General features: G+C 36.1%; 1 protein-coding gene and 1 long non-coding RNA gene across 5 annotated transcripts in view; one reads left to right on the top strand and one right to left on the bottom strand.

The window, feature by feature from the left end:
- Positions 1 to 26,826, bottom strand: part of LOC147843941 (uncharacterized) — a 560,137-nt gene that overhangs the window by 39,678 nt on the left and 493,633 nt on the right. The gene's annotated exons all lie outside the window — the stretch shown is intronic.
- On the top strand, positions 1,484 to 24,572 carry aifm1 (apoptosis inducing factor mitochondria associated 1). Of its 4 annotated transcripts, XM_087251405.1 has the most exons (19): positions 1,484 to 1,663; positions 3,494 to 3,624; positions 5,770 to 5,869; positions 6,343 to 6,366; positions 10,186 to 10,506; positions 10,606 to 10,665; positions 12,998 to 13,158; positions 14,705 to 14,835; positions 17,475 to 17,565; positions 17,751 to 17,835; positions 17,912 to 17,988; positions 19,374 to 19,482; positions 19,790 to 19,897; positions 20,110 to 20,198; positions 21,659 to 21,799; positions 21,984 to 22,126; positions 22,912 to 23,036; positions 23,121 to 23,311; positions 23,960 to 24,572. In XM_087251405.1, the coding sequence occupies exons 1-19, from the start codon at positions 1,576 to 1,578 to the stop codon at positions 24,029 to 24,031; spliced, it is 2,247 nt and encodes a 748-aa protein (XP_087107531.1). In that variant the 5' UTR covers positions 1,484 to 1,575; the 3' UTR covers positions 24,032 to 24,572.

Here is a 26,826-nt window from a genome sequence, read left to right as displayed (position 1 = left end):
ACTGATGGAGCTTTAAAATCGGCTGCAATTAATGCACACAATAGCATTTAGAAACCCTGAAAAAAATATTATATTAAAAAATGTAGGTGTGTGTGCGTGAATGTATATATATATAAGAACGACGTCCTACATCTTAAATTATAGATATATTTTCCTACAAAAGACAAAGCTGCCACTTATAATATTATACAGAAATGTGAGGGTGCAAAAGGAGAGAAAAAACACACAATCTTTATGTGAGATTCGAACTCACTCCGTTGTGCGCTCCGTTGTTCTTTATCGACGCACTGTCCACTACTCTATTGCCGTGCTCTGAATCTTCTGTGTAATGATACGCAGTGATTTATGACCAAGGAACTGTACGAAAGTGTAAAAAACAGTTCAGTGCCAGGCATACTGTACAGGTGGTCATACTGCCACATTGTACAGTTGCCTAAAATGCCCTGACGCGAATACAAAGAGCTGCACTGAATGTTTTTTATGGTAAGCGCAGACCCGGGGTTTGTCACATTTGATTTCAAAAAGGTTTGTTAAATACATTGACATTATGAATTTGGTTATGAAAAAAACTATGCACTTATAACCCTCTCACAACGAAAAAACTTGTATTTGTGTGTCCATATCCATAAATATTCCCATCAAAAGAGCATGCAATGCTCAGTAAACTCTCTAAAACAGACAAACTCTAAAACATAGCAACTTACTCTCTGAACATAACCTGCTCTGGAGCAGGTTATCTTCAGAGAGTAAGTTGCTATGGCTACTTAACATACCCAGAAGTTACCTCCGATTTTGGAACCAAAGTTGAGGTTATCCACCTACATACTCTCAAACTTACCCGGGTATGTCACATAACCTGCTTTCTGGAACAGCCCCCAGGTGAATTGGGTAAGCTGAAATTGTCCGTAGAGTATACTGTCATATATGTGTGTGAATGAGTGTGTATGGATGTTTCTGGGTTGTGGCTGGAAGGGCATCTGCTGTGTAAAACATATAATGGATAAGTCGGCGGTTCATTCCGATGTGGCGATTAATAAAGGGACTAAGCCGAAGAAAATGAATGAGTAATAATAATAATAATAATAATAATAATAAAAATAATAATAATAATAATTCTTCTTCTTCTTATTATTATTATTATCATCACACACATATACACTCAATTATTGTGGTTTATTGATACATTATTTACCTTTTTATTGTGGAAACAGTATAAAGTTATAAAAGAGAAAGCAATCACCTAAAATATAAATATAATGTAAATACAAATATAGCGGGACTTTTACTGGGCGGTCTTTCGTCACAAGACATGAGGCGTCCTTAAGGCGTACCTTACGTACAGCCAATAACCCATTGACATTATTAACGGACAGAAGAACTAGCCATTTATTCAATAGTCCACTATAGCCGTAGCCAATCAGCACGCAAAGAGGGCGGGTCTCCGGCGGATGGCGGAAGCGCCTACAGCAGCTGTGTGTGACCTGAGAAGGTCTCCGGCCTTGAGCGAGAGCTGCACGGTAAGCGTGGCTGTGAATTTCCTCAGACTGTTCCACAGAGAAGCACAGCTCCACTGCGATGTTCAAGTGCAAGACAGTATGGAATAAGCTGGCTCCGCTGGCCCGGGCCTCGTCCACGTTGTGTCTGCAGAATGCGAGGAAATCAGGCAAGTTGAGAAAAGCGGCAGAGCTGAAGTCTGCGGCTCCACGAATCACCTGCGAACTTCATTTCAGTCTCGCAGAAAGCCTTGCACACTTTCTGTGGAAACACTAGTGGGATAAAGCTCCAGTTTGGTGCGAGTTGTGCGGTGCTCTGCAAACGCTAGATATAATTTAACCGCGCGAACAGTCAAACCTTAAACTTATGACACTGAAATTAATTTAAATGATAAACATTTGTCGGTTTCATTCAGTGGTGTCTACGATCAAGCTTACCCACAATTCCAGCAAAATACGCGTTGTGGGCATTCTCACTAGTCTCTATATCATTACATGACAGAAAAAAAAAACTGTTTGTGGGTCAGTGTTGGAGCGCGCGAGGACCTGCATTAATTTTTGTGCCAAGGTCGGTGATTATGAAGTCACACTTGTGGCTCTGACAGCTTCATGACGCTGAGGTTCAGCTGAATTACATGACAACAGTATTGAGGATTACTTGACAGGCTCTTTCTCTAATAACACGGCTAGTTGCTATCTAAATAAGTAAACTTGTATTTTAAATATTACTCTTAGATATTGGTTTTGTGTTCTTTACAACATTCCTTACTCCTTATAAATGTGTGTGTGTGTGTGTAGCTTTATAACCACAACTATATATAATAAATATGTATATAACTTTGTAAAAATCCTAAAGTGAAAAGCTACACATAAGGTATTAAACTACTAAACATGATCATGCTAGTATGAGTGCATTATAGTTTCTTGTGCAAAAACCCAATTTATACTGTTAAAAAATAATAGTACAAATGAGTCTTAATTATTTGGAAAATATTTATATACTTAGTTATTTTTTCAGTTTCATTTAGATGCTTTGTTTGAATTGGAATAATTTTTTCCTCATTTTTATTTATTTGAATAATTTGCATAATTCATTTGTGTTATTTTTTCTATCTTTTTTTATTGTATATTATGTTAATCTGATTCATGCGTTTAGTTTAACTTTATATCGATATCTGTTTGGTTATATTACATTAATTATTTTAAAATCATTGTATTTTATTAATTCGTAAGGAATTCATTATTAGAAAAAAAAAAAAAAAAATTTTAATGCCTTTTATGGCTAACTGTACCCCTTAGTACACCCTTGCTTTCCTGATTTTAAATTATTCAATCGGAAGATCACAAAGGGACACACCACATAACTCTGGCCTTGAATTCATCAAGGCTAAATACACCACAACTCTGGCCTAAAATACACCAAGGCTTGGAAACATGACACAATCATTGGCCAGATTTTGTGACCAGGTTTATTATTATAAGCTGATTTGACAATTTTTAAATTAGAGTAATATATTCTAGAATTAAGAAATGTTCAATTCATCCTACCTGAACATAACTACTTACTCAGGCTACACAGATTCACTGTCTGAGGTTAATAAAAAAAAAAAAGTGCAGTAGTACACTAAACAAGTTTGCAGTCTTAAACTCAGTTAATGTGGAGACCGTAAGAGATGCATGCTATTAGTTGTCATGAGGTCTTAATAAACAGCAATAAATTAAACAAAATATAAAACAGAATAAAACCGATTAAAACAAAATGACAGATACATTTGTTATTTGGAAAAAAGGTGTATTTCCACTGTGTAAATGGTAAAATAATGTAGCTTAAGGATTGGATAACTCAGTAATATTTGAGGTTTATGACACATGTACAGAATTTTGTCAAAGGATTAAGCACTTTTTTTTGTAAGAATAAGTATTGTGAAAGCACTATACAAATAAACCTGAATTATTGAACTGGACTTAGAATTTCCTTGTTTTTATGATTGTCTTCTCAGTCCTGAGACATGGCAGAAGGCTGGAGATGGTTCAGAGGGCCCAGATGTCATCGGGGCCGCCAGGAGGTGGTGGGGAAAATGCTGTGTATTTTGTCCTGGTTGGAGCAGCATGTCTGGGGGGAGGCATTTATGTAAGTACCCTTAAGACTATCTTCTTCAGCCCCATATTAACAGTCCATGTGTGTGGGGAGCGATACATCAAAAAATAATGATGCTTTTTCTAGTGTGTAATATTTCCCCAGATAACAATAATTAATCAATGGTTATCCGAGCATGTTTTTGTGTAGGCATTGTGGCCTTTAATAGATAAACAACACTGTTTTAGTTTCTGTTTTAATGGGTGATTCATTGTGGTTAGTTTGTACATTTTGATGTCTATCAATACTTTTATCAGACTTTTTGTCTTCAAAGTTTAACATGAGGCAGTCTTTATCACATAATCTTTTTTAATTATATTAACACAGTCCAATCTGGATGAAAAGTTGAATCAGTTCTCTACATTATAATTATGGCTACACAATATATAGTTTCAGCATCAATATTCTAGTGTGTGCATCTGCAATAGTCACATAGTCTAATGTTGAGTCTGAATAATAAACTTTTTTCTTGGCTGCTGCTTGGAGGGTGCCATATCAACCAGCGTCTTCTGGTAGAATGGTTAGAACTTCCGTTTACAGTGTTTACAATAAGTAATTTGCGCTCCAAAAATGGGTTTCAGTAGCGTTTTTAATGTATTACAGAGTGTTTTTGTGACACACATCTTAGAAATGTGTCTGTTAAAGCCGTTATTGTCTGTCAGATGTGATTCAAGTGCGAGAGAAAAATGTTCTCCTAGTTCACGTGTCCGCCGTCAGAAATACAGTGTGTGTGTGTGTGTGTGTGTGTTTCCCAGCGACTCTTCAACACACACACACACACACACACACACACACACACACGCAAACACACGCAAACACACGCAATACTTCACTGCATTATAGAGCAAACCAGATAACTGGCATGAAACTTATCAGATATGTAAGTCATACAATTTACAAAAATGACCAATAAAAGTCTGTGATACTCTGCTGGCTGATTTCTTGTTTATTCTAATCGCGAGCCTTTTAAGTTTCATTTTGTGTGTGTTGTATTTACCACGGTTTGTGTTTTTCTGTCATTTTGAAATGAAACTAGCCTTTTCACTTTGTCACAGTTATTAAATCAGTGTGTTAGTGGGACAGTACAGTAGGCTACGTGTGTTTCTCAAACATTTTGGTGAATTACATTTGTTTGGGTTGGTTATATTTGAAAGCAAGAAAAACTGTTGACTTTAGCTCTGACGAGGCTTCATTTATAGGGCAGAAGATGCCGTCTGACAGTGGGATAAAAATGCCTCACAGCAGCTTTTTTCCATCCTATTAGATCACATTTTTTTAAACGATCAGTCCAGCAGGTGGCGCTGATCGACAACAGTAATAGTTCATAGATGATAAAAGCAGGTAAAATAGATTAAAACTATCGTTTCAAAGCTGTCCAAATGTGACCGTTTATACGCATCAGCTGCCGACCGGAAGTTCTTAGCATTCTCCTTGCGCACACCTGCAAAGCATAATGGGTAATTTTGCATTCTAAGAAAAAGGTCTATAGTTGACCAGAAGCTACAGAACTGTATTCAGTTACTGTATTAATACAGATTTTATACGATTTATGCAAAAAACTAATTCTTACTAAGACTTTTGTGTCGTTTCTAGTCCAAATATCTAAATCTCAAAGCGTAAACAAGATTATTTTGCTTAACCCACTGGCAGATAATTTTGTATGTTTTAAGGAAAGATTTTTAATTTTTACTCATTTATTTTGAATGTGAAAAAAACTATATATTTACTTGTTCTAAGAAATGTTTTAATATTTGACTAAAAATAAGACTAAAAATTTTTTGCATTGTGATTATTGAATTTCTGTACTTGAATACTGTTAGACATCCCGGGAAACTGTTAAATAGTGCTATTCAACTATCTTGTAAAACTGTATTTATATTGCAAAATTTATCACAGAAAAATCTAATTTCGCAATATTATATTTTTTTCAACATCATGCAGCCCTAATTGTAATTCTAATAAATAATGTTATAAATTTCCATCATATTTTTGAAGTACATTTTTATGTCATAATACATGGCAGAAGGAATGAGAATTAAAGTTTTTTTTTTTTTTTTTTTTAAATATGATGTTGCTTTAAATATTTTTCGTGCAGTTCACATGAGTGTTTATTTTATTATTATTTTTGTTTGTTTGTAGGCATACCGCACCGTCTCGCAGGACAGTGAAAGGTATAATGAGCGTATGAGACAAATTGCCAGTCGACAAAGTCAAGAGTCGAAGCCTGCTAAAGCTTTAGGTAAGTCAAAATGCTAAACAGACCATTTACTAGTCATTGGCTGGTATAAGATTCTGATGATATGATAACCTTTGATAAAAAATATCAAGGTTTCACGGTATCATGGTATTGTGATTACTGCTCAAAAATAATTTCTTTTTAAATGTCTGGGTTAAAAACGACAACTTTTTCCCACCATTGAACACTATTTTTTATTTCAAGAAACCTTTAAAATATTTTGAACCAGTAGCTTTTGATGTAGAAGTTCATTTTCTGCTGAAGATACTATTGCCCTAAAAACTAAATAAAATGGTTGCAAAAAACATGTAAAATCTTAAAACCAGTTATCATGCCATGCCTGCTAGTTACACATTAAGTAATTACCAGCTCTCTCAGTATATTTTCATTTCAAAGAGTTCTCAGTGTCTCTGTCTTTTTATATTCTGCATATTATTTTAGTTAAATTTAGTGGTATGTTGTATTTTTTGTTTAAGCTGAAGTTGCAGAATCAAAGGAAGGTGAGACATTTTTTCTACATTCTAGTATAAGATTTCTCTTATCTGTCTGCATTCATATACACATTATTCTCAGCCTTTACCGACGATCTCTGAGGTTTCATGGCACTGGATGGTATTTGCCTATGTCAGTGGAGCAACCTAGGGATATTAGCATGCACAGAATGTCCCGCTAATGAAGGATAACACAGCACATGTGTCTTGGGAAGGGAATAACAACATGAATATACTAAAATAGTAGATTTTAAGATATGACATTAATCGATATAATAAATAATTGCATTAATGGTAACATAGCTGTAATTTAAAAATGTTTTAAGTGATTTAAAATGTTAATGCCTGTATTTAAGTCATAGTATAAATGTATCTTTCACATTAGTTCTGCATTCTCATCAGTTATTTATGTATTCTGTCAAAAAGCTTTAAATGGAATATTACGTTTTTAAAAATAAACACATATCAGGGCTCGAAATTAACTTTCTTACTTGGTAGCACCGGTGCTCCCAACCTGAAATATTTAGGAGCACCAGAAAAAAATTAGGAGCACCAGAAAAAAATTAGGAGCATCCACCAAAAATGAATGATATATTTGACAAGTTGTATATTAAGGGATTTATTGTATTTGAAAACAACATCAATTGGGACTAACAAAACCCAGAAACAACTATCTAACTAATGCTGTGATGACTTAATATTTGTGCAACAATTCCAAAATGAATGTTGAATAATTATAAAATATTATTGATGATGATGATGATGATGACAATAATACTAATAATGAATTATATTTCTCATCATCATGATGCCTTAAATGTGCTTTAATGCAAGTTATCTGCTATATAAAGTCCTACTGTTAATTTATGAAAAATGAAAAATAAATTGATGGTTTGCATCTAACACAAATGAAGCATTGTAGTAAGAAATATTTATTTTGTACTATTGTTTTTATATGCATGCCAATTTAATAAATAATATTTCTGCTACAAAACAAACGAAATAATATAATAAATCATTTAATCCAATGCTGAAAGCTGCAAAGCAGTCATCAGTAATTAAATAGAAAAATAATATACACCTCAAGAAAGAACGGACAAAAGAAAGGAAGAAAAGCCTCACGTTTAAAAGTTTTGGTTTCGGTTCGTGTCGTTTTAATGCTCAGCCTCTTTATGCGCTGAATTACAATTTTCTGTGTTTGCGGGAAAGCATGCGAGTCAGCCGGCCCAATACGAGGGGGGCAGAGCAGGATTCCCCCGATGCCCACCGGCGCAATACTGTTCTTTGTTATAAGCCGCATCAGATCAAACTTAGTAAAGGCAAGCTTCTTTGGCGATGGTGTTTTAGCGGACATTTGCGCTGTTGCAGCCTGCTCACGAGGAAACGTATGAAAAAGTTATGAATTGCCGTGAGATTGTGTTGGCTAAACACGCAGTGCATACAACGCATCGAGATTCAGTGTACTTTTCACTCTTCAGCCGTTTGCAATCCCCGTGGTCACAAAAGCTCCCTCCCTGTCATCTGACAGCGGAAAGTCTTGAGTGATTGACGGCTAATATGAACCAATATAGCGGCAGGGAAGAGTGAATTTACCACGTTTTTAGAAAAAAAAACAAAAACTGGTCGCACTACAACCATAATATGCAGTCGCACAAATGCTCCCAATATATATTATGAGTCGCATAGCTTAAATTTCGGGCGCATATGCGACTAAAATGGTCGCAATTTCGAGCCCTGCATATGAATAAGAATCACACTGGAAGTTATATGTAGAGGCTAAACATGTTTAACTCTTTGGCATTAAGTGGATGATTTGAGGTTTAAAGAAAGCCTATTATGATGGTCTTGGACCATTTGTCAATTGATCAACCATCGGCTTTAAGTGAAACCACAGAGAAAGTCAACAGTTTCTGATGGAACCCTATGCTGTTTGCATGTTCACCGTTGCTGTTTAGTCCCTTTATAGACTATAGGCTGTCATCTGGGGATTTTTCAAAAAAGCAACTGGATGTTTGGTCTGTTGTTTTGTGTAGATACTAAGCCTCACTTTCGGTTGAGTCTTTTTGGGATATTGTAAAAATCATAGAAGACTTATTAAGTTTTTTGTAACAGCTATTGTTTGAAGTACTTGTGTTTCAGGTTAGTTATAGGAACTTGTTTTGGGGGTAGAAAATTTCCATCTAACAGAGTAGGGTCTGTTGTACTAGCATGCATTGACTAGATAAATGCACACTATACAAAATTCTGCCACCTGCGAATAAATAAATACATGGACAGATTGTGAAATCCAGGTACCTCTCATACTTTAGTTCTGTGTTTATTGCAGCACTTCAAAGCTGCTGTTGGCAGATTTATATCAGTTTAGAATTTATATTAATAGTGCAAATGTATTGAGGAAAATAGCGCTAGGGCAAAATTTAGAGGGAATCTCCTGGTGGCTGATTCCCATTATTGATTCCTATAACTATTATTCCTATAAGTAAAATACCTAAAATGTACATGAGCTGTCACAATCAGTTGTGCATGCTTTCGGGGGTTTCTGCATGCTTCATACAGCATGTGCCTTCTTTTCCTATTAACAACTTTCACTTGTTTAAATGTCATCTAACTTTTCTAAAATTTCTATTTTTGTATACATTCCCCTTGCCATGTACTTGTGAACTGTTCGTTGTCTTTAGAATTGTCATCATTACCTTCCATTTCTTTGAATACATTGTCTTCTCTATGTCAGCATTTGTTTTAGTGTGACTGTGGGTAACTTCATTGACATTCTTCATTCAACCGATTGACTATTCATTGATTGTATTCACAATTCTTTAATTGCTTTGTTATTTTGAATTATCACTATAAAATGGTGCAAATTGTATCCAAGCTTTCTTTAAGCCATGAGCGGTTGGATTGAGGTGATGTTCTATGAAGTTCTTCTTTCATTGTTGATAGACGTGTCAGTTCTATATTTTGCATCACATTTTGTCTGTCATCACCAAACCAACATTTCACCACATGGTCACCACTTTTTCTTTCCTCCTTTTCTATTCGTCACACTAACTCCTTAGTGTTTTGAAGAAGGCTTTTTTGTCTTGCTCATTGCCTTGTTTTAACTTTTCAATTTTAAAGTGTTTGGAAATACTTTAGATGGCTAGACCAGCCATTTTTCTGGATTGTCTGTTTTGCACAATGAAGCTTTTGAAGAAACACTCAACAGGACTCCTGTTGCTCCATATATTTCTGTTGGAACTTTTGGTTTGGCACCAACACATTGATCCAGCCTCAGTATCTGTTAATACAGAAGATTCCGTGCTAGCAGTTACACATATTAATAAATAAATGGCAAACAAGGAGCTTTGAGTTTTTCAGAGAGACATGGAAGGAATTTAATGTAGTGATTGTGAAGCCACAAGAAAAATTCTGAAAATGGTTCAGAAAACTCCTTCAGAATATATGACATGCTTCTTGGTTGCATGATAGTCATCCCCAAATGCGAAGGAGGATCATTCAGGAAAGCTGCAACTCAGACAAGAAGTGAATGAAGACACCTTCACATTCATCCTTAACTATTGCCCTTTTCCCAATGTTTTTACCCCTTTTCATCATTTTACCCCTTTCCATCAAGTTCATTCCTGCTCCTGGATCTTTTTACTCTTTAACAGGAAGAACATATCCCAAACCGAAGAACCCATACATGTTTACAAAGCTTGAAAGTTTCAGGATTTAGGGCAATAAAACAAATCAGTTATCATTTATAGTTCTGCTTCAGATGTTGGAGCACTTTTGGAATCCAACCCAAATCTTCTGTCTCATTTTGTTTTACTCATTCTGTGGAATTAGAACCTGTTGCTGAAGAACCAACTCTGATAGAACCCGCTGTTGAAGAATCTCCAGTAACAGAAGATATTGTGGAGTCACCTGAAGCTGTGGCAGAACCTATTGTAAAATCGTCTATTCCAGAACCCGCTGTGGAAATTGCAGTAACAGAACCTGTTGTCGAAGCCTCTGTTCCGGAATCCGTTATTGAATCCCCATTAATGGAACCCGTTGTTGAAGCCTCTGTTCAGGAACCCATTATTGAAGCTACAGCAACGGAAACTGTTGCAGAAGCTCCTGAAGTTATACAGAGTGAAGAGCCAATAGCTCCTGTGGTTGAGAGTGGTAAGCTTGACACATCTGAATGGAAATCCAGGATTGTTTTTTTATTTTGAAATTGAGGTTAACGTCTTTCCTCTCCTCTTACATTGGGATTATAAACAGAGCCTGTACCTGTAGTCAGCACCGAGCATGTTCCAGAGGCTTCATCTGTTTCTGAGAGTGGTAAGAGTCCAGGTTTCACTGGATGGGAATCAGTTCTGCAGATTAAACACGTAATCGATAAAGATAGTTATAAGTACTTCATACACATATGGACACCTTTATTTTTTGGTCATTTTTCTTTTTTCATTTAAGATCTTTTATTATTTTTGACTATATAAACCACATTGTCATCTCCTCTTTTGAAAGATGTCCTTTTCTCAGTCACTTCATTTCTTTGAAAGGTTGTTTTGTCATAGTGTGACTGTTGTAATGCTAATGACTAAAGCTAATGGTACAAGGTCACACACTAAAGGCCTTGAAATACATCAAATTAAATTGAAAAACAAACCTTTTTTGACAAATCAAGTTGTAAATACATTCAGCGTGGTCTGTGGTGATTATGGAATTGGTAGGCCCCACCTTCTTTTATTTTGAAATCGAGAGCTTGATACTTGAAACAACTTAATACATAATTTAATGCTTGTAGTAAGTACGTTGTTTCAGCAGTAGGTGTATAATATATATCCCACTAAATAATTTGCTCAGGATTCATCAAAAATGTAGTTTGTCAATAATGAAACCTGCTGTAAAGTTTATGGGAGATAATTATTTAATCATTCATTTAAACAGATTTTAGAAATAGTATATTTATTTAAATAATAGAATGATACATTGTATACACTCACTAGCCACTTAATTAGGTACACCTGTCTAACTGCTGCTTAATGCAAATTTCTGATCAGGCAATTACATGGCAGCAGCTCAATGCATTTAGGCAAGAAGACATGGTCAAAGTGATCTACTGCAGTCCAAACAGCATCAGAATAAGGAAGAAAGGTGATTTAAGTGACTTTGAATGGCATGGTTCTTGGTACCAGATGGGCTGGTCTAAGTATTTCAGAAACTGCTGATCTACTGGGATTTTCACGCACCACTATCTAGGGTTTTCAGAGAATGGTCTGAAAAGAGAAAATATCCAGTAAGTGGCAGTTTTGTGGGCGCAAATGCCTTGTTGATGCCAGAGGTCAGAGGTGAATGGTCAGACTGGTTTGAGCTGATAGAAAGGCAACAGTAACTCAAATAACTACTTGTTACAACTGAGGTATGCAGAAGAGCATCTCTGAATACACTTCACGTTCAACCTTGAGGCCTATGGGCAACAGCAGCAGAAGACTACATCAGGTTCCACACCTCTCAACTAAGAACATGAAACTGAGGCTACAATCTACACTGGCTGACCAAAAATGGACAATAGAATATTTAAAAAAGGTTGCCTGGTCTAATGAATCTCAATTTCTGCTGCGACATTCAGATGGTAGAGTCAGAATTTCCCGTCAACAACATGAAAGTATGGATCCATCCTGCCTTGTATCAATGGTTCAGGCTGGTGCTGGTGGTGTAATGGTGTGGGGGATATTTTCTTGGCACACTTTGGGCTCATAAGTACCAATCGAGCATCGTTTCAACGCCACAGCCTACCTGAGTATTGTTGCTGATCATGCCCATCCCTTTATGACTACAGTGTACCCATCTCCTGATGGCTACTTTCAGCAGGATACTGTGCCATTGCATAAAGTTCAAATTATCTCAAACTGGTTTCTTGAATTTGAAATTGAGTTCGCTATACTCAAATGGCCTCCATTGTCACCAGGTCTCAATAAAATAGAGCACCTTTGGCATGTGGTGGAACGAGAGATTCGCATCGTGTGTGCAGCTGACGAATCTGCAGCAACTGTAAGATGCTATCATGTTAATTTGGACCAAAACCTCTGAGGAATATTTACAGTACCTTGTTGAATCTATGTCACGAAGGATTAAGGCAGTTCTGAAGGCAAAAAGGGTCCAACCCCATACTAGAAAGGTATGCCTAATAAAGTGGCCAGTAAATATATTAAGAGTTGGCAAAAAAAAAAGTCACATACTCAAAATCAATGCAGCTCTAATGCTAATCTTGTTATTAAGACTAGAAACATCACAGTTCACACATTCATCTAAACTCTCCTTTCTTATGGGTTGACTGCATTCAGCAATACCATGTCACTCTTCAACTTATTCAAAATTTTTGTTAACTCCTAAATAAAGAACAAAAACTTATTTTGCTGTGTGTATATCAGGGCCTTTATGACCAATTTTCAGCAGTGTTTCCAGATTACCTGATGTTCAATTTCTGCTAATATTACTATAAAAATGCTAATCTCTCCCCTCATCTAGCACTGTGTTCCTGAGATCCCGCACATATTTTTTTACAGATAATCTTAAGTGCACTCACATGTCTAATTTAGCGATCAGGATAAGCTTGTTTACATGCATAAGTGTGTTTGTACTAAAGTTTTCTTGTTCTGGCCTGCTGCAGCTCCTGAGACTAGTCCTGCTGCTGCTCCTGCTGCAGAGCCGATTGATCCCACTGCTCCTCACCTGGATGTTCTTGAACACGCTCCATACCTGCTCATAGGTGGAGGCACGGCTTCATTCGCTGCAGCTCGCTCCATTCGTGCACGTGACCCTGGTGCCAGGGTGAGTTTGGTCATAGTCAGGCAGAATTATGATAAAGCTCATGCGTAACTGTATTTGTTAGCCCGTTTCACAAAGTAATGCTGGTAAATTGCTATAAAATTACAGAAGTGCCTTTATCAGTAAATTAATAACGTGCTGTTCACACACAGCAGAATTCTGGCAATTTACTAGGAATGTAATTACTAGTAACTTATTGTTCATGGAAATTGCCGGAACAACTTGATTCATACAATTATATTGCTAAATTTCCAGAAAAGTCCATAAGTTTGAAAGGGGTTAGTGACAAATGGAAACAGGAGTTTGACAGGAATTACCAAATGTGAGGGTGATAAACCTTGTGTTACGCTATATAGACCATTTTGAGGGATGGAAACTAAAACAATTGTCCCCACTTATTTGCCGTTTTACATTTTTAATTTCTATAGCCTCCAAAAATCCAAAAAGAGCCACATATTGATAAATAATGTTATGATTAAATTGTCTCGTCACACAGTTATAAATGTTCATGAACCAATGACAATTGTCTATATGTATATAATATATAATATTTATATTTGGAAAAGCAAATTTTTAAAAATCTGCTTTTGACTTTGACTCATAAGTAACATTGCATGTAAATCTTAAGTGACTCTCATTAAAGTGTTAGTAGAGCATTAGCAGATTGTTTGGTTGGGATTAGGTTTAGGGTTAATAGAATAAGCTGACATGTAGCTCAAGGCTACCTAATCAGTTAAGTGTCTACTCTAATGACAATTAGTTGACATGTAGTTTCTAAATTACTTAAAGTTAGCAGAATGTCTAAGGTGGGCAATCATAATAAAGGGTTGCTTAAGCCCCCCACCCCGAATAAAATAGTTGCCATTGGTCATAGTAACAAAAACTTGGTAGTATTGATATATTATTGTTTATTATTATTTTCAAATAATTGTTTAAATTTGATAACATAAGTGAGGATTTATTTTATTTCTGTATAGTTGTTTTTAATGTTATTTGGGTTGTATAAACACTGTTTTTGTCTTCATATTTTTAAAAACAATCAGAAGGTTGTCAGTAAAGTTATGATTATCATAGATTATTACATTTGTAGTAATAGTAAGTATTAATATTGAGTTAAATGAAACAAAAACTAAATAATTAAACAAACAACAACTGGTAAAAAAAAATAAAGTTAGGTGAAAAAGTTTCATCTAAAATATCATCAAAAATACAGTAAAACCGTAAAATTTCATAATGCCCTAATAAAACCAAATTGTAAAAGTATAAAATTAATTGCAAAGTATAATAAAAAAACGATTCAAGCTGTCAATACAAACTACATACCTATTATTCCTATTATATTATCTGTTATATTTTTTGTAAATATAATAATTATATTTATACATATAATATATATACCTATTCTTATGCCTATATATTGCGAAACAAAAATAGTCAATTAAATTTGGTGAATAGTAATTTTTTTAAATAAAACACTATACATATATCCCTTATGCACAGTATATTTAGATGCTAAAGTGTGTATGTTTTTAATGGCTTTTATGCACAGGTGTTGATTATCACAGAGGAGTCAGACCTGCCCTACATGAGACCTCCTCTCTCTAAAGAGCTCTGGTTCTCTGATGATCCCAAAGTCACAGAATCACTGCGCTTCAAACAGTGGAACGGCAAAGAAAGGAGGTGCGTGTCCGAGTCATTAAGATTAACCGATTAATGCAGAGTTCAAACTGCATGATTTTAGCCCCGATTTTGACTCGCCGACAGGTTATGAGAAATCGCCGACAAATGCCTGAAATCACAGGAAAATCGGTGCTTGGTCACGTGAGTGACAATCACATAATGTGAACTATCAAAGACGCGATCTGAGAGAATTGCAGATGAGTCGCCGATGCCTGTGAGATATTTGGCATGCTAAATATCTGGAGCTGTCGGCGATTCAAATCATGCCTTGTGAAATGAGTTTTGACTGAAAATAACATCAGCGATCACTTACAGCCAATGAGAGAGCAGCATTCACTAGACTAGTATGTGTGTGTACCTGCAGGCCAGTGGGAGGCTGGAGAATAAGTTAAAAGTGCTCATTTTCAGTTTATTTGGACCCAAGAAATGGAGGAAAAACTATTGTAAATTTGGCAGAAGCACCCGTGTCTGTTTGTCATGTCATGTGAGCAATATCACAACCGGGTCAAAAAAGAAAGTTGGGGAGAAATTGCTAATTGCCTTCAAACCCAGGTGAGCAAATATGTACATTTTCTACCCCATTAAAGACTTCTTTCTCCTTATGTAATTAATAACAAAAGATATACTACGTGTTTTTGGTTGTGAGACATAGTTTGGACGAAGATGTCGGCGATTCTTCCTATTGTAAAGTCATGCAAAGCCCTGTCGCTGATCTATCTTGCAGTGTAAACAAAGCAGGGACAAAACGCTAGCCCAGATAGTCATGCAGTGTGAAAACATCTGTGACACGACTACTTTGAAAATCATGCAGTCTGAACTCGGCAAAAGCCTAGTTTACAGTACATGACTTTAAACATCGGCAGATCGCTGTGCCGTTCAAACTACATGATCTGAAAACAACTCGTTCACCAAAAGCTCAATCAAGCCACCAAACCACAGCCAATTAAATTTTTAGGGAGGATCATCAGAAAAAGCTGAACACTATTGGCTGCTTGTGTGCTGACATCACTGACAGCAAGGTTCAAGTGGAGAGATGTGGCTTTAACACTCACACTACAGAGGCAGTCAGAGAGTTTTTAATTCTTGTAATTTAATAACTCTTTGAAATAAAACTACCATCTTTAACCAGGGTGTCTGCAGGGTCTTAAAGTAATAAAAGTTGACAAATCAATTACGAGAAAATGAAGGCCCTTAAAATGTATTGTTTTATTCTTGTTTTTACGAGGTCTTAAATTTTTGAGTTTGACTCCAAAAAGGCATAAAAATATTTATTTTCCTCCTAATATTAACAACAGCATGCTTGATCTACGTGATTGGTTCAGCCCAGTGTGCATTTGGCCAAGCTCCTCCGCCATGGTCATGTCATGTAATTTGCGACAAACACAGGAAGTTGATTTGGTGCTCTCCACATGTAGTGAATCCGTAGAGTGAAACAGATGGCAAAATGGGAAAATGTTAGTTTGCGTACTCCTGGTTGGAGAAAGATAAGTTTAAACATTGGCTGAAGGCTTACGCTGAAAACAATCGTGTAATTTATTCTTTCAAGCTTTGCTTCTGAGTTCTCTTGCATGGTTGTGCTCCATTGATTTACTTAACAAGAACTGTTTATTAAATTAAAGGTTTGATACTGTCCAGAACTTGAAGTGGCGATGAGGTCTTAATATATTCTGAGGTCTTTAAAAAGTCTTAAAAAGATATTGTAAATACCTTTAGGATTCCTGCACATACCCTGATAACACCCTGACGTTTCTGATAGAACTGAGCATTTCTACCCTTAATTACCATATTGCTCAAAATGACTGCATGCATGTCTGCTACTTTTCGCTGTGACTTTAAATATGCATGCATTTTTGCCTAGCAATCTCCTAACATAAACATAACTTTATGTATCAAAAACAGAAATTTACTTCAGATATATATTTCAAAGCAGCATATTCTGAGCCGCAAAATAGCTCCTGTTTGAAAGGGAAAACGAAAGTCAGGCCCACCCCTTTGAGTGTTCTAGTATCTTAAATACGTATTTATAGGCTGTATTACCAAAAAGATAATAATTTTAGGGTAATGGTGTTATAAAATATGATGAGGTGACTTAATTTTAATATCTCAATAGAAGCTTTGATTGTAAATATGACGTGATAACATGACGTCTTGTATGAGAACGGTCAGAATGAGCAGTATGGTAATTCTAATAGTTACAGAGTTCTAGTTTCACTGTTAATATAGCCTACTCCCGTATCTGTGTTAACACAGTATGAAGGGAGTGCATCGATGCCACTTCTGGCCAATCACAGATGTTTGTTGAGCTCCTGAGCACAATAGCCATTCAGCTTATGCTGATATGCTCTCTCTCTCACTACATCTGACCTCACTTGGGTTCGAGTCGGCCGACTGCTCTGGAATATTCAGCATGCTAGATATTGGATTTTCGTCTGCAAGCTGTTGGCAACACGTCAGCAAGCCTCTTTGATACGTTGTTGCTGTCTGCTAACTCGTTAACTTCCAACTCGTTAACTAACTAAAAATCCTGTAGTTTAAACTAGGCTTTATTAGTTTTAGATTAAATCAGGATTCGAATTTTGTGGTTTGTTTTTATTACTTCAGGCTGTGAATGTGGTTTTTACTTGTTTCTGTTTTTTCAGTATTTACTTCCAGCCTCCCTCATTCTACGTCAGTCCTGCAGATCTTGCCAAGGTGGAGAACGGTGGTGTGGCTGTGCTCACCGACAGTAAGGTAAGATACATCAGCATCTACTCCTCTTGTGGGCTTAACTATGCTTTTAATTATATTCACATGAGTGTGTGTGTGTAGAAAATCTTGTTGTGACAGAAGAGGAGGAAATCTTTCATGAATGCTTGAGTGTGTATGGATGAACCGTCCTCATTATTACCCTGTCTGTGTTTATACTCGTGGTGTAGGTGGTGCACATGGATGTCAGAGGAAATAAAGTCAAGCTGAGTGATGGTTCAGAGATCTCCTATGAGAAGTGCCTCATTGCCACAGGTAAAACATAAACACACATGCTGAGATGTGAATGTAATTTGTTAGTGTATCAAGTAAATGTATGCGTGTGTGTTAGGTGGGGTGCCGAGGAACCTGCAGGTTATTGACAGAGCAGGAGAAGAGGTCATTAAGAGGACAACCCTCTTTAGAAAAGTATGTCTTGATTTGATGACATTAGAGAAAAAATGTGAAATAATTTTCTTTTTACATGTTTATACTTTGCTAATATCCCTAAAACCATGAGGCTTTACCCATTTTTAACTTTTTAGTCATTTAATAATACTACTTAGCATCATGTATTCTTTTATAAATTACAGGTTTGAAAAGAATGTAATTGTATATTTTGCACTGATTAATGATTGAACATATTTCTTATTTATTAATCACATTGTTATTTTTAATATTAAATTAGACACTTTGATTGCCTTAATACATTTTGTTTATAATGTTATAAATATAATTATAATACATACATTTTTGACATGAGGTTGAAGTTATTCCATAACAGAGAAAAAATCTTTATCAACATGCAGTAAATCACTGAGACAGAGAAAGCTTTCCTCATGATAATGAATAAAATCAAGTTTATTTCCAGTTGTTGTTTTGTTTTTTGAAAAATAAGATTTCACACGAACAATTCACAGTATGGATATTAAATGGTTTTGAATTAATTTCCATGTTATATGTAATATTGGTCAACTGAATAAAATCATCAGGGTCAAGATCAGATTATGCTGAAATCTACAGTGTCAGTACACTGTATACTAGTGAAGCAGAATAGCATGTTTTTTTTTTAAGTTGAGCTCCTTTACTAAGGGCAAATGCACATGCACAACATCTCATGAGAAGCTAAATGTGGAAATGTTAATGTGCAGAACTCCACTGGAGGGCAGTCTTATGCAAATCTGTAGCACATGATTTATAAGAGTACATTTTCTTATCTTTAAACAGAGGATTTTCAGCATTTGCATTATGTTTTCTTGATATTAGCGTTATTTGTGTCCTTATATCTTGTTTTAGAAAATCTGTGAATTTTTCAAATCAAAATAAAATACTTTTTTGTAGTAAACAAAGTACTTTTTATGCTTGAAGGAATAGTTTATTCAAAAATGAAAATTCTGATATTTTTTACTCGCCTTATACTTGTTCATAACCTATTTTAGTTTAATTCATTTGTTTAACACAAATGAAGATATTTTGAAAAATGCTTTTTGCACCCATTAACTTTCATAGTATTTTTTTTTTCTACTGTGGTAGTCAATGGTTCCCAGCAATCAGCATTCTTCAAAATATCTACTTATGTTCAACAGAAGAAGAAAACACATAAAGGTTTAAAATCACATGTGGGAGAGTAGATAATGTGGTAGTTTTCATTTTTGGGTGATCTAACCAAGTGTCAAATATTTACAAATTTTATCCTGTATGTTCTAAAAAAATTGATTGAAAAACAAATGTTTTTGGGTGGCAAAAAAGTGTAAATCCTGTCTACATGAATCTGTTTGTTCCAGAATGTAACCTTCATATGTTCTTTTTGGTAGATTGAAGATTTTAGATCTCTAGAGAAGATCTCCAGAGAGGTTAAGTCCATTACCATCATCGGTGGAGGTTTTCTCGGTAGCGAGCTTGCATGTGCCTTGGGTCGCAGATGTGAGTCCAAACACTCAGCTGTCACTCAGAGAAAAAGAAGGGGGGAAAAATCAGGTCATAGTGTTGAGATAGCAGGGGAAAGTGTGTGGGTATATATGTATATGTATGTATATGTGAATTAGTGAATAAATGTGTGTGTAATATATCAGTTTGATATAAACATTGTTAGTGCTTGCTTGTTAGTAGTAGGGTCATGACATACATGAGATTGTTATTGACGTGTATGTAATACTAGGTAATGTATTTATTCATATCATACAATAAAAAATATTAAAATGTTCTCATGCTATTATTATTTTCTCTGTAGCTGCTGACCCTGGTTTAGAGGTGATGCAGCTCTTCCCAGAGAAGGGTAACATGGGAAAAGTGCTGCCTGAATACTTGAGTAACTGGACCACTGAGAAAGTCCGGAAAGGTAAGAGAGTAAATAAATGATGTTTGTTTGAGAAGCCCGACAGCCTCAATAAATGTGGCATGTGTTTGTGTTCGGCAATGTTTGGATAACCTGTTTGAAACCTGTTGTACTTTTCAAATTCTGTTTAATGCAGGAGTTTGTTTGTTTATCCTTAATTGTCTGTATTAAATGTTGGTGATTTGGCGACAGCTAAGGTTTTTGTCTTTTCACAGAGGGTGTAAATGTAATTACGGATGCTGTAGTAAAAAATGTGACCTACAAAAATGACAAATTGGAGATCAAGCTAAAGGACGGACGACTGGTGAGTTTCCTTTTTCGTAAAACATTACTTTTGCTATACACAAAAGGGTAAACGTTTTATATAATAATATAGAGATAATATATAGAGATAATAAAGAGATGTATGGCATCAACATAAATAATAAAGAGATGAGAAGAAATGTAACAATTATTTAAAAAATTGCTAGGATCTTTTGAAGTGAATCACGCTGTCTGCACATCTGGTGAACAACGTATCATCATTCATCATCTTCAATAAACTATTTTTAGACATTGATAGCAAGCTTAATCTTGTACATGAAAACTGAGAATGCACTAGTTTATCTTAATGACTATATTTACATGGACATCAGTAATCAAATTATTAGCCATAATCTGAATAAGACAATAATATACATGGGTTGCTTTTTGAATGTTCCTTTTATCCTCGGTTCCTGTTTTACATGTTATAGTACATTGTTTGATTAACTTAATTCAATGCTTGTTTCCTCTGGCGTTTCATGCATCAACAGTTTGTGTTCATCATGGCACCATATGTGATTTTGGTCATTTTGTTTTTTTAGTTTTGTGACAAGTTCAACTGCAGTTCATTCCTTACACTATGCATGCAAACAGACAACGGCTGATACAAATTCTCATGCAGCAGGCCACCTCTGCCATGTCATTCATGAACTTTTCACCCATGCCCCCATGACAAACTCTGAAGTACTTTTCAATGTCTATTTCTTCCAGAATTCTCAGCATAGTCATTGTTTCCCACTCGCATCAAAAATGTCTCTTGCTTGATCCTCTCATTTGTTTGTCGTCAAACACCTGGCAATTGTCATATGTGCATCCTGTCGCAAAATGCAGCAAAAAGTACTACAAAAATGCCTTAATCGTTTGATTAAGATGTTTACATGTCTGTACTGCACTTCAGTAAAGCGACTAAAACGGGAATACTTTACATCTTGGATTAATTTCTGTTTAGTTCCATTATGACTTTAGTTTATAGGTCTCAAACTCGATTCCTGGAAGGCCGCAGCTCAGCACAGTTTTGTTCCAACCCTAATCAATCATAGCTAATCCAACTAATCAAGGTGTTCAAGACTACTACAAACTATTTGGCAGGTGTGAGTGGAGGTGGTTGGAGCTAAAATCTGCAGAGCTGTGGCCCACCTGGAATTGAGTTTGAGACCCTTGCTTTAGTCCGAATAAAGTCATCAGAAATCTCTGTTTACATGGTAGACTCTTATTAAGAGTATTGTCTTATTAATACTAAAATTGGTGTGTTGGTGTCCATGAAAATGCAATCAGTGTTTTATTGAAAAGTTTGTGTAAACAGTTGAAGGCTCATATCAATGTTTTTTAATATTTATTCTTTTATGTTCACTTAGACGACTGATCCCTTAAGAAATGATTACTAGTCAAACAAGAAAACCTTTAGTTGAGGGCATCCCTATTAATAATGTAAATGCTTTTTTCTTTGTGTGTTTGATTTAGGTGAAAACAGACCACATAGTGGCAGCAGTTGGTTTGGAGCCCAGTGTGGAGCTTGCCAAATCAGCCGGGCTGGAAGTGGACTCTGATTTCGGAGGCTATCGGGTTAATGCTGAGCTCCAGGCTCGCTCTAACATCTGGGTGGTACGTAAGGCTATATTAGGGGGGGGTCTTATAATGTTACTGATATTAGCTCAATCCAGGAGACAGCATGAAGACAGATGGTTCTAAAAGAAAGAAATCCGTTTTTCTGAAAAGGTTTTAGCTGTAATAGATCTGATTGAATCAAGCACTTAAGTCAATATAATAGCAAATGTTTGTGTTTTAGGCAGGAGATGCTGCATGTTTCTATGACATTAAGCTGGGCCGCCGGCGTGTGGAGCATCATGATCACGCAGTGGTCAGTGGCAGACTGGCCGGTGAAAACATGACCGGAGCCAACAAACCCTACTGGCATCAGTCTATGTTCTGGTAAACACACCTTAAGCTCACTTTTTAACCCCTTCAGACCCTGCGTCCATTACAATGGATGCCACATGACATCCCATTTTTCTGAAATTTGGAACTTAATTCAGGTCTGAAGAGGTTAAAATAGATAATTCACTACAAAATTTTTAATTAGTAGCCGATTTATCTGGGTTTATGAAATACTGCTCGATTTGGTGGAAACTTGAATAGATATGAAGTGAATTACAAAATTATGCTGTTTAAAAAAAAGTTTTTCATAGTGATTTAAAAATGTGTCAATTGGAGTGAACAGTATTTAATTTCTACCTTTTTAGTTCGAAAAGAAAAAGCTAATACACTTCATTGAACATATACACACACAGACATTACTTATAAACAGTTAACCTGCAGGTATCTAATAACTTAACCTGATGAAGATTTAGTAATTAGTTATTAGTTAAATTATTAGTAACTAATAAAGTTATAGTAACTAATAACCTTAACCTCTGATTTTGATTATAATGCAATAATGTGCACGTTTTGTAAAGCTCCTTAGAAACAATTATTTGTGCAATACAAATAAACTTGAATTGAATGAATGGAAAAAGTTTGCTCTGGAAAACAACATAATAGCAAACTAGTAACTTGCTGAACTCGAAGCTGAAAGTAGTTGTGTAAAGCAATGTTTTAAGAGTGCACCGTGAGAAACATCAGTGTATTCATACTCAGCATTCCACCTATGCAGAGTTTAAAAGGACGGTGGGTTAACTATTTTAAGTCTGAGAGCCCTCTTATGTGCTCGTCTTCAGGAGCGATCTTGGACCAGATGTAGGATATGAAGCCATTGGTATAGTGGACAGCAGTCTGCCCACTGTTGGAGTGTTTGCTAAAGCCACAGCCAAGGACACACCAAAAGCTGCTACTGAACAATCAGGTACACAAACATTTGCTTGCATGTAGATCGCTCCATCAATAGTACCAAAAAAGTAAACAAAATACACATTTTTGGTGTTTACAGGAACCGGAATCCGCTCAGAGAGTGAGACGGAGGCAGTTGCTGGAGTGTTGGAGGTGGGAACAGTGACCCCCGCACCTCCTGTCCAGCAGAAGGAGGATTATGGGAAGGGAATAATATTTTATCTGAGGGACAAGGTGGTGGTTGGTATCGTTCTGTGGAATGTCTTCAACAGAATGCCCATTGCAAGGAAGGTGAGCAGAGAAAACATTCACATCTGCGTTATGATGAAAAGTGATTTTCATGCACATTTTGTCAGTAAAGCCGGCTCTGTAATCAGCACTGAATCTATATTTGGAATTTTTATCTTTATTCAAGCTTTATTTGGATACATTGCTTATGTCTGTAAAGCGAGTATTTACTGCGATTCCAGTGCATTTTTTTGACCACCAAATTGTCGTAAAAGCACACATCTAAATCATTTGAAAACCTGTGCAAAAATTGATGCATTCCCTCAGTGCTTCAAAGAAAACCTAAAGGACTTCACCTCAGGTAGTAATTTTGGATTTCTAAAGGTGTTGCATGTGTAAATTCCCCCATCTTGACTCAGTCATACATCTTTGGATATGGAGTCAATCACAAAGTTACAAAAAAGTCGTACACTCGGCCAGCCGAAATCACATTGAACCAAAACCAAAGCAAACCTCTACCACCGCCATGATGTCCTATTTGTCGCTCACACCCAAACTAACTAGCGGATATGTCGAGTATAAACCAGGCTTTATAGATCTGTGCTTCCCTGACAAGATGTGCATGAGAATTGCAGCTTTAGCCCTAATCTCCATTTCAGTGTTTGCATATGGAATGAGTATTAATCTGTTGTTGTTTCTGTTTATGTGAAGATAATCAAAGATGGAGAGGCACATACAGATCTGAATGAGGTGGCCAAGCTTTTCAACATTCACGAAGACTGAACGGTCTTCATTTTCTTTGTTCTCTTTCCACTGTCAGTTTGAAGTGAACTTGGACACACACACACACACACACACACACACACACACACACACACATGCACACAAAACAAACACGAATGCTTGCAGCAGCCTGTCATCTGACCTTGAAGGCTGAGGTCAGGACATGCAGTGCTGCCTATCGGCTGCAAGTTGGCGCTGTGATTTCATTGCGCCCATGAATTGGTTAAAACCATTATTCAATTTTCTACTGAGGGAAACTTTTCCTGTTGTTTGTATTGAAAAAGTTGTGCTGTTTCTTTTTCTGTTGAGGTCAGTAAATGTTCATCTCTTCTTGAATGCATCCCTTTTCAAACATTTCCTCCAAAGCCTCAAAACCAGACAGGAAATCCACTTTCAATGATTATGGCATTAATGTTTCATATCCAATCAAACAAAACCAAGTGAAAGACATTCCTCTGACACCTGGTGGTTTTTCTGCCTGCACGATACAAAGCAGCTGGTACAAATGAAAACTGAATAAAAATAAATTATTTTAATTATACACATGATTCGTTATAATTCTTCTGAACTTGTTTTTGTTTTAAAACATTTACAAATAACTTCAAGTATACAGTGTTTCTCTGGCCTTTCCAGCAGTTGGTGGAACTCACCAACCTTCCTCAAGTGCAAGACATTCAGAAGTTGTTCATTTGAATGCCTGTGTGTCAGATATGGGCGTGACCCTGAGGCTTTTGAGATGCAATATGTTAAGGCTCATTAAACCTGTGATTGCCCGCAAACATGTTCCCTACCATAGCCTTGACCTACTTCCTTATGCACCAGTGCTCTGATATACAGGTCAGAGTAATAGCAAATTGCTCATTCTGTCTTCCTGCGGAGTGATAGCCAAGGAAACTAATTTAATTTGCGCTTTAAGTACTTGGATGTGTCCAAATTCGATTTTTGTATAATTTTATTTAAACTTTAATAAGCACAAATTAAAAAAAGGCACAGATAACCTTCATTGCCACTTCTACAATGTAGATTGTGTCAAAGCAGCTTCACATAGAAGATTTATTGCATCTACTGGTGTTGTATGCGTGTATACAAGTTGTAACATAAAAACATTAAATAATTAACAATAAAATATTAAATGAATAAATAAAGTGTCAATAACAATGCACATGTCCATCATGTCAAAGAAGAATTTGTGACAGGGTGGACAATAACAGGGAGGACATTTGTGGCTAAAGATAGCATTTATTCAAAACAGTTTGTACCTGCAGCTGGTAAAGTGATTATTTAAGCTCATTGTATACAGTTGAAAAGCTATATTTTTGATTTCTGAATTTTTAAAATGTTAATTAATATTTCACTATGACAAGGTGGACCAAGGTGGTGGACATGTTAAGCTTGACAACAATCAGTTTCAAACAAAATATGAGGAAAAATAGGAAACGTAAGTGTAGAAAGTTACTTTGTGCACAGCAGATGCTTTAACCTCCTCTGAAGAAAGGCAAAATGGGCATGGGGGACGCCAATGAGTACATCAGAGGGTTTCTTAAAGGAGTATTTACCACATCAATGACAGGGTGGACAGCAATTTCAAGGACATTTGCAAAATGATTATTAATATTATAAAAACAAAATAAATGTTATTAAAATTACTTAGTTTATCTAACTTGTCATAAGCAATAAGAATATTTCAAAAAAAAAAAAAAAATATATATATATAATATAATATAATATACCTACTTTTTAGACTCACTGAGGTAGGCTGAGCAGTGTGTGGGACATGGCAAAATCACATCCATTTAATGAAAGAATATGGCAAAAATGGGCAAAAACATATTTCAAAACTTACAATTGTTCCTGCATGTGTGTATTTGTTTAACCAACTACATTAAAACATCAGAATTTCGCGATGTTCGCATTGTTCATATTGGACTGATTCAATCTTGTAGGACATCAAAGGCACTTAATAATGACCCAGTAAGCAGCGACAAAGTATGTCCGAGCTCCAAACTTCCCGAGGACTCCACGCATATGAAGATGTCTGTAAACCACACACACACTTCTTCCCCCGAGTTAATCTGGATTCCGCCAGCACAGTTCTCACTTCAGATGCCTGAGTACCTTGAGGAGACCACTGTGCAGCATGTATGTGTCTGTTTGATGTTTCAGATTGCATGATTCATTGGTTAATACTCCTATTTTCAGATGCCTTAATGAGTAGAGTTCAGTGACTTGTATATTTCGAGGCTCTCGGATAATTACGTTAGCCGAAAGCAAAAAAAGAGTGCGTCGTCGTGTAGTTTAGGCATGTGCTCCAATTCCTCCTGAGGTCAAGGCATCGACATGACCACTGAGTGTGCTTGTGTATGTGTGTGAGTGATTTCAGAGGAAAACTGGGTCTGTTATTCTTTAGTTCGGTTCACTCTGGAGTGAAGATGCATTAAAATTAACACTGGCCTAGTTATCCACTGTGACTCAACACAAGATAAAGCTTGGTCGGATTTCTCTGTTACACCCACTCTAACTATATTCTTGTCTTATTTTGTTCCCTGGCTTTCTCCTACAGAGCTGCCAGTTCGTGTAAAGCGGTAGGAAGGATGAAATAACGTCTAAGCAGCAGGTTCCTGCAAATGTTGCTCTCAAAAAGACAGCTTGCAGTAAAAAAAACAAAAAAAAAACGAAATAAATTATATACAGTTTAAGTCAGAATTATTAGCCCTCCTAAATTTTTAGCCACCCTCTTTATTTGTTCCCCTAATTTCTGTTTAAGAGAGAGAATTTTTTTCAACACATTTCTAAAC

This window comes from Danio rerio, chromosome 5, assembly GCF_052040795.2.
Source record: "Danio rerio strain M-AB ecotype USA chromosome 5, GRCz13ab, whole genome shotgun sequence".
Taxonomy (NCBI): Eukaryota; Metazoa; Chordata; class Actinopteri; order Cypriniformes; family Danionidae; genus Danio; species Danio rerio.
This window is presented reverse-complemented; position numbering and strand designations above follow the sequence as displayed.

Excerpts from the sequence above, each read along its gene's own strand:
- aifm1 (XM_087251405.1), top strand. The coding sequence starts at position 1,576 with ATGTTCAAGTGCAAGACAGTATGGAATAAGCTGGCTCCGCTGGCCCGG. Across the intron at positions 5,870-6,342 it reads GAAGCCTGCTAAAGCTTTAG|CTGAAGTTGCAGAATCAAAG; the intron begins GTAAGTCAAAAT and ends TTTTTGTTTAAG. Across the intron at positions 17,989-19,373 it reads GGACAACCCTCTTTAGAAAA|ATTGAAGATTTTAGATCTCT; the intron begins GTATGTCTTGAT and ends TCTTTTTGGTAG.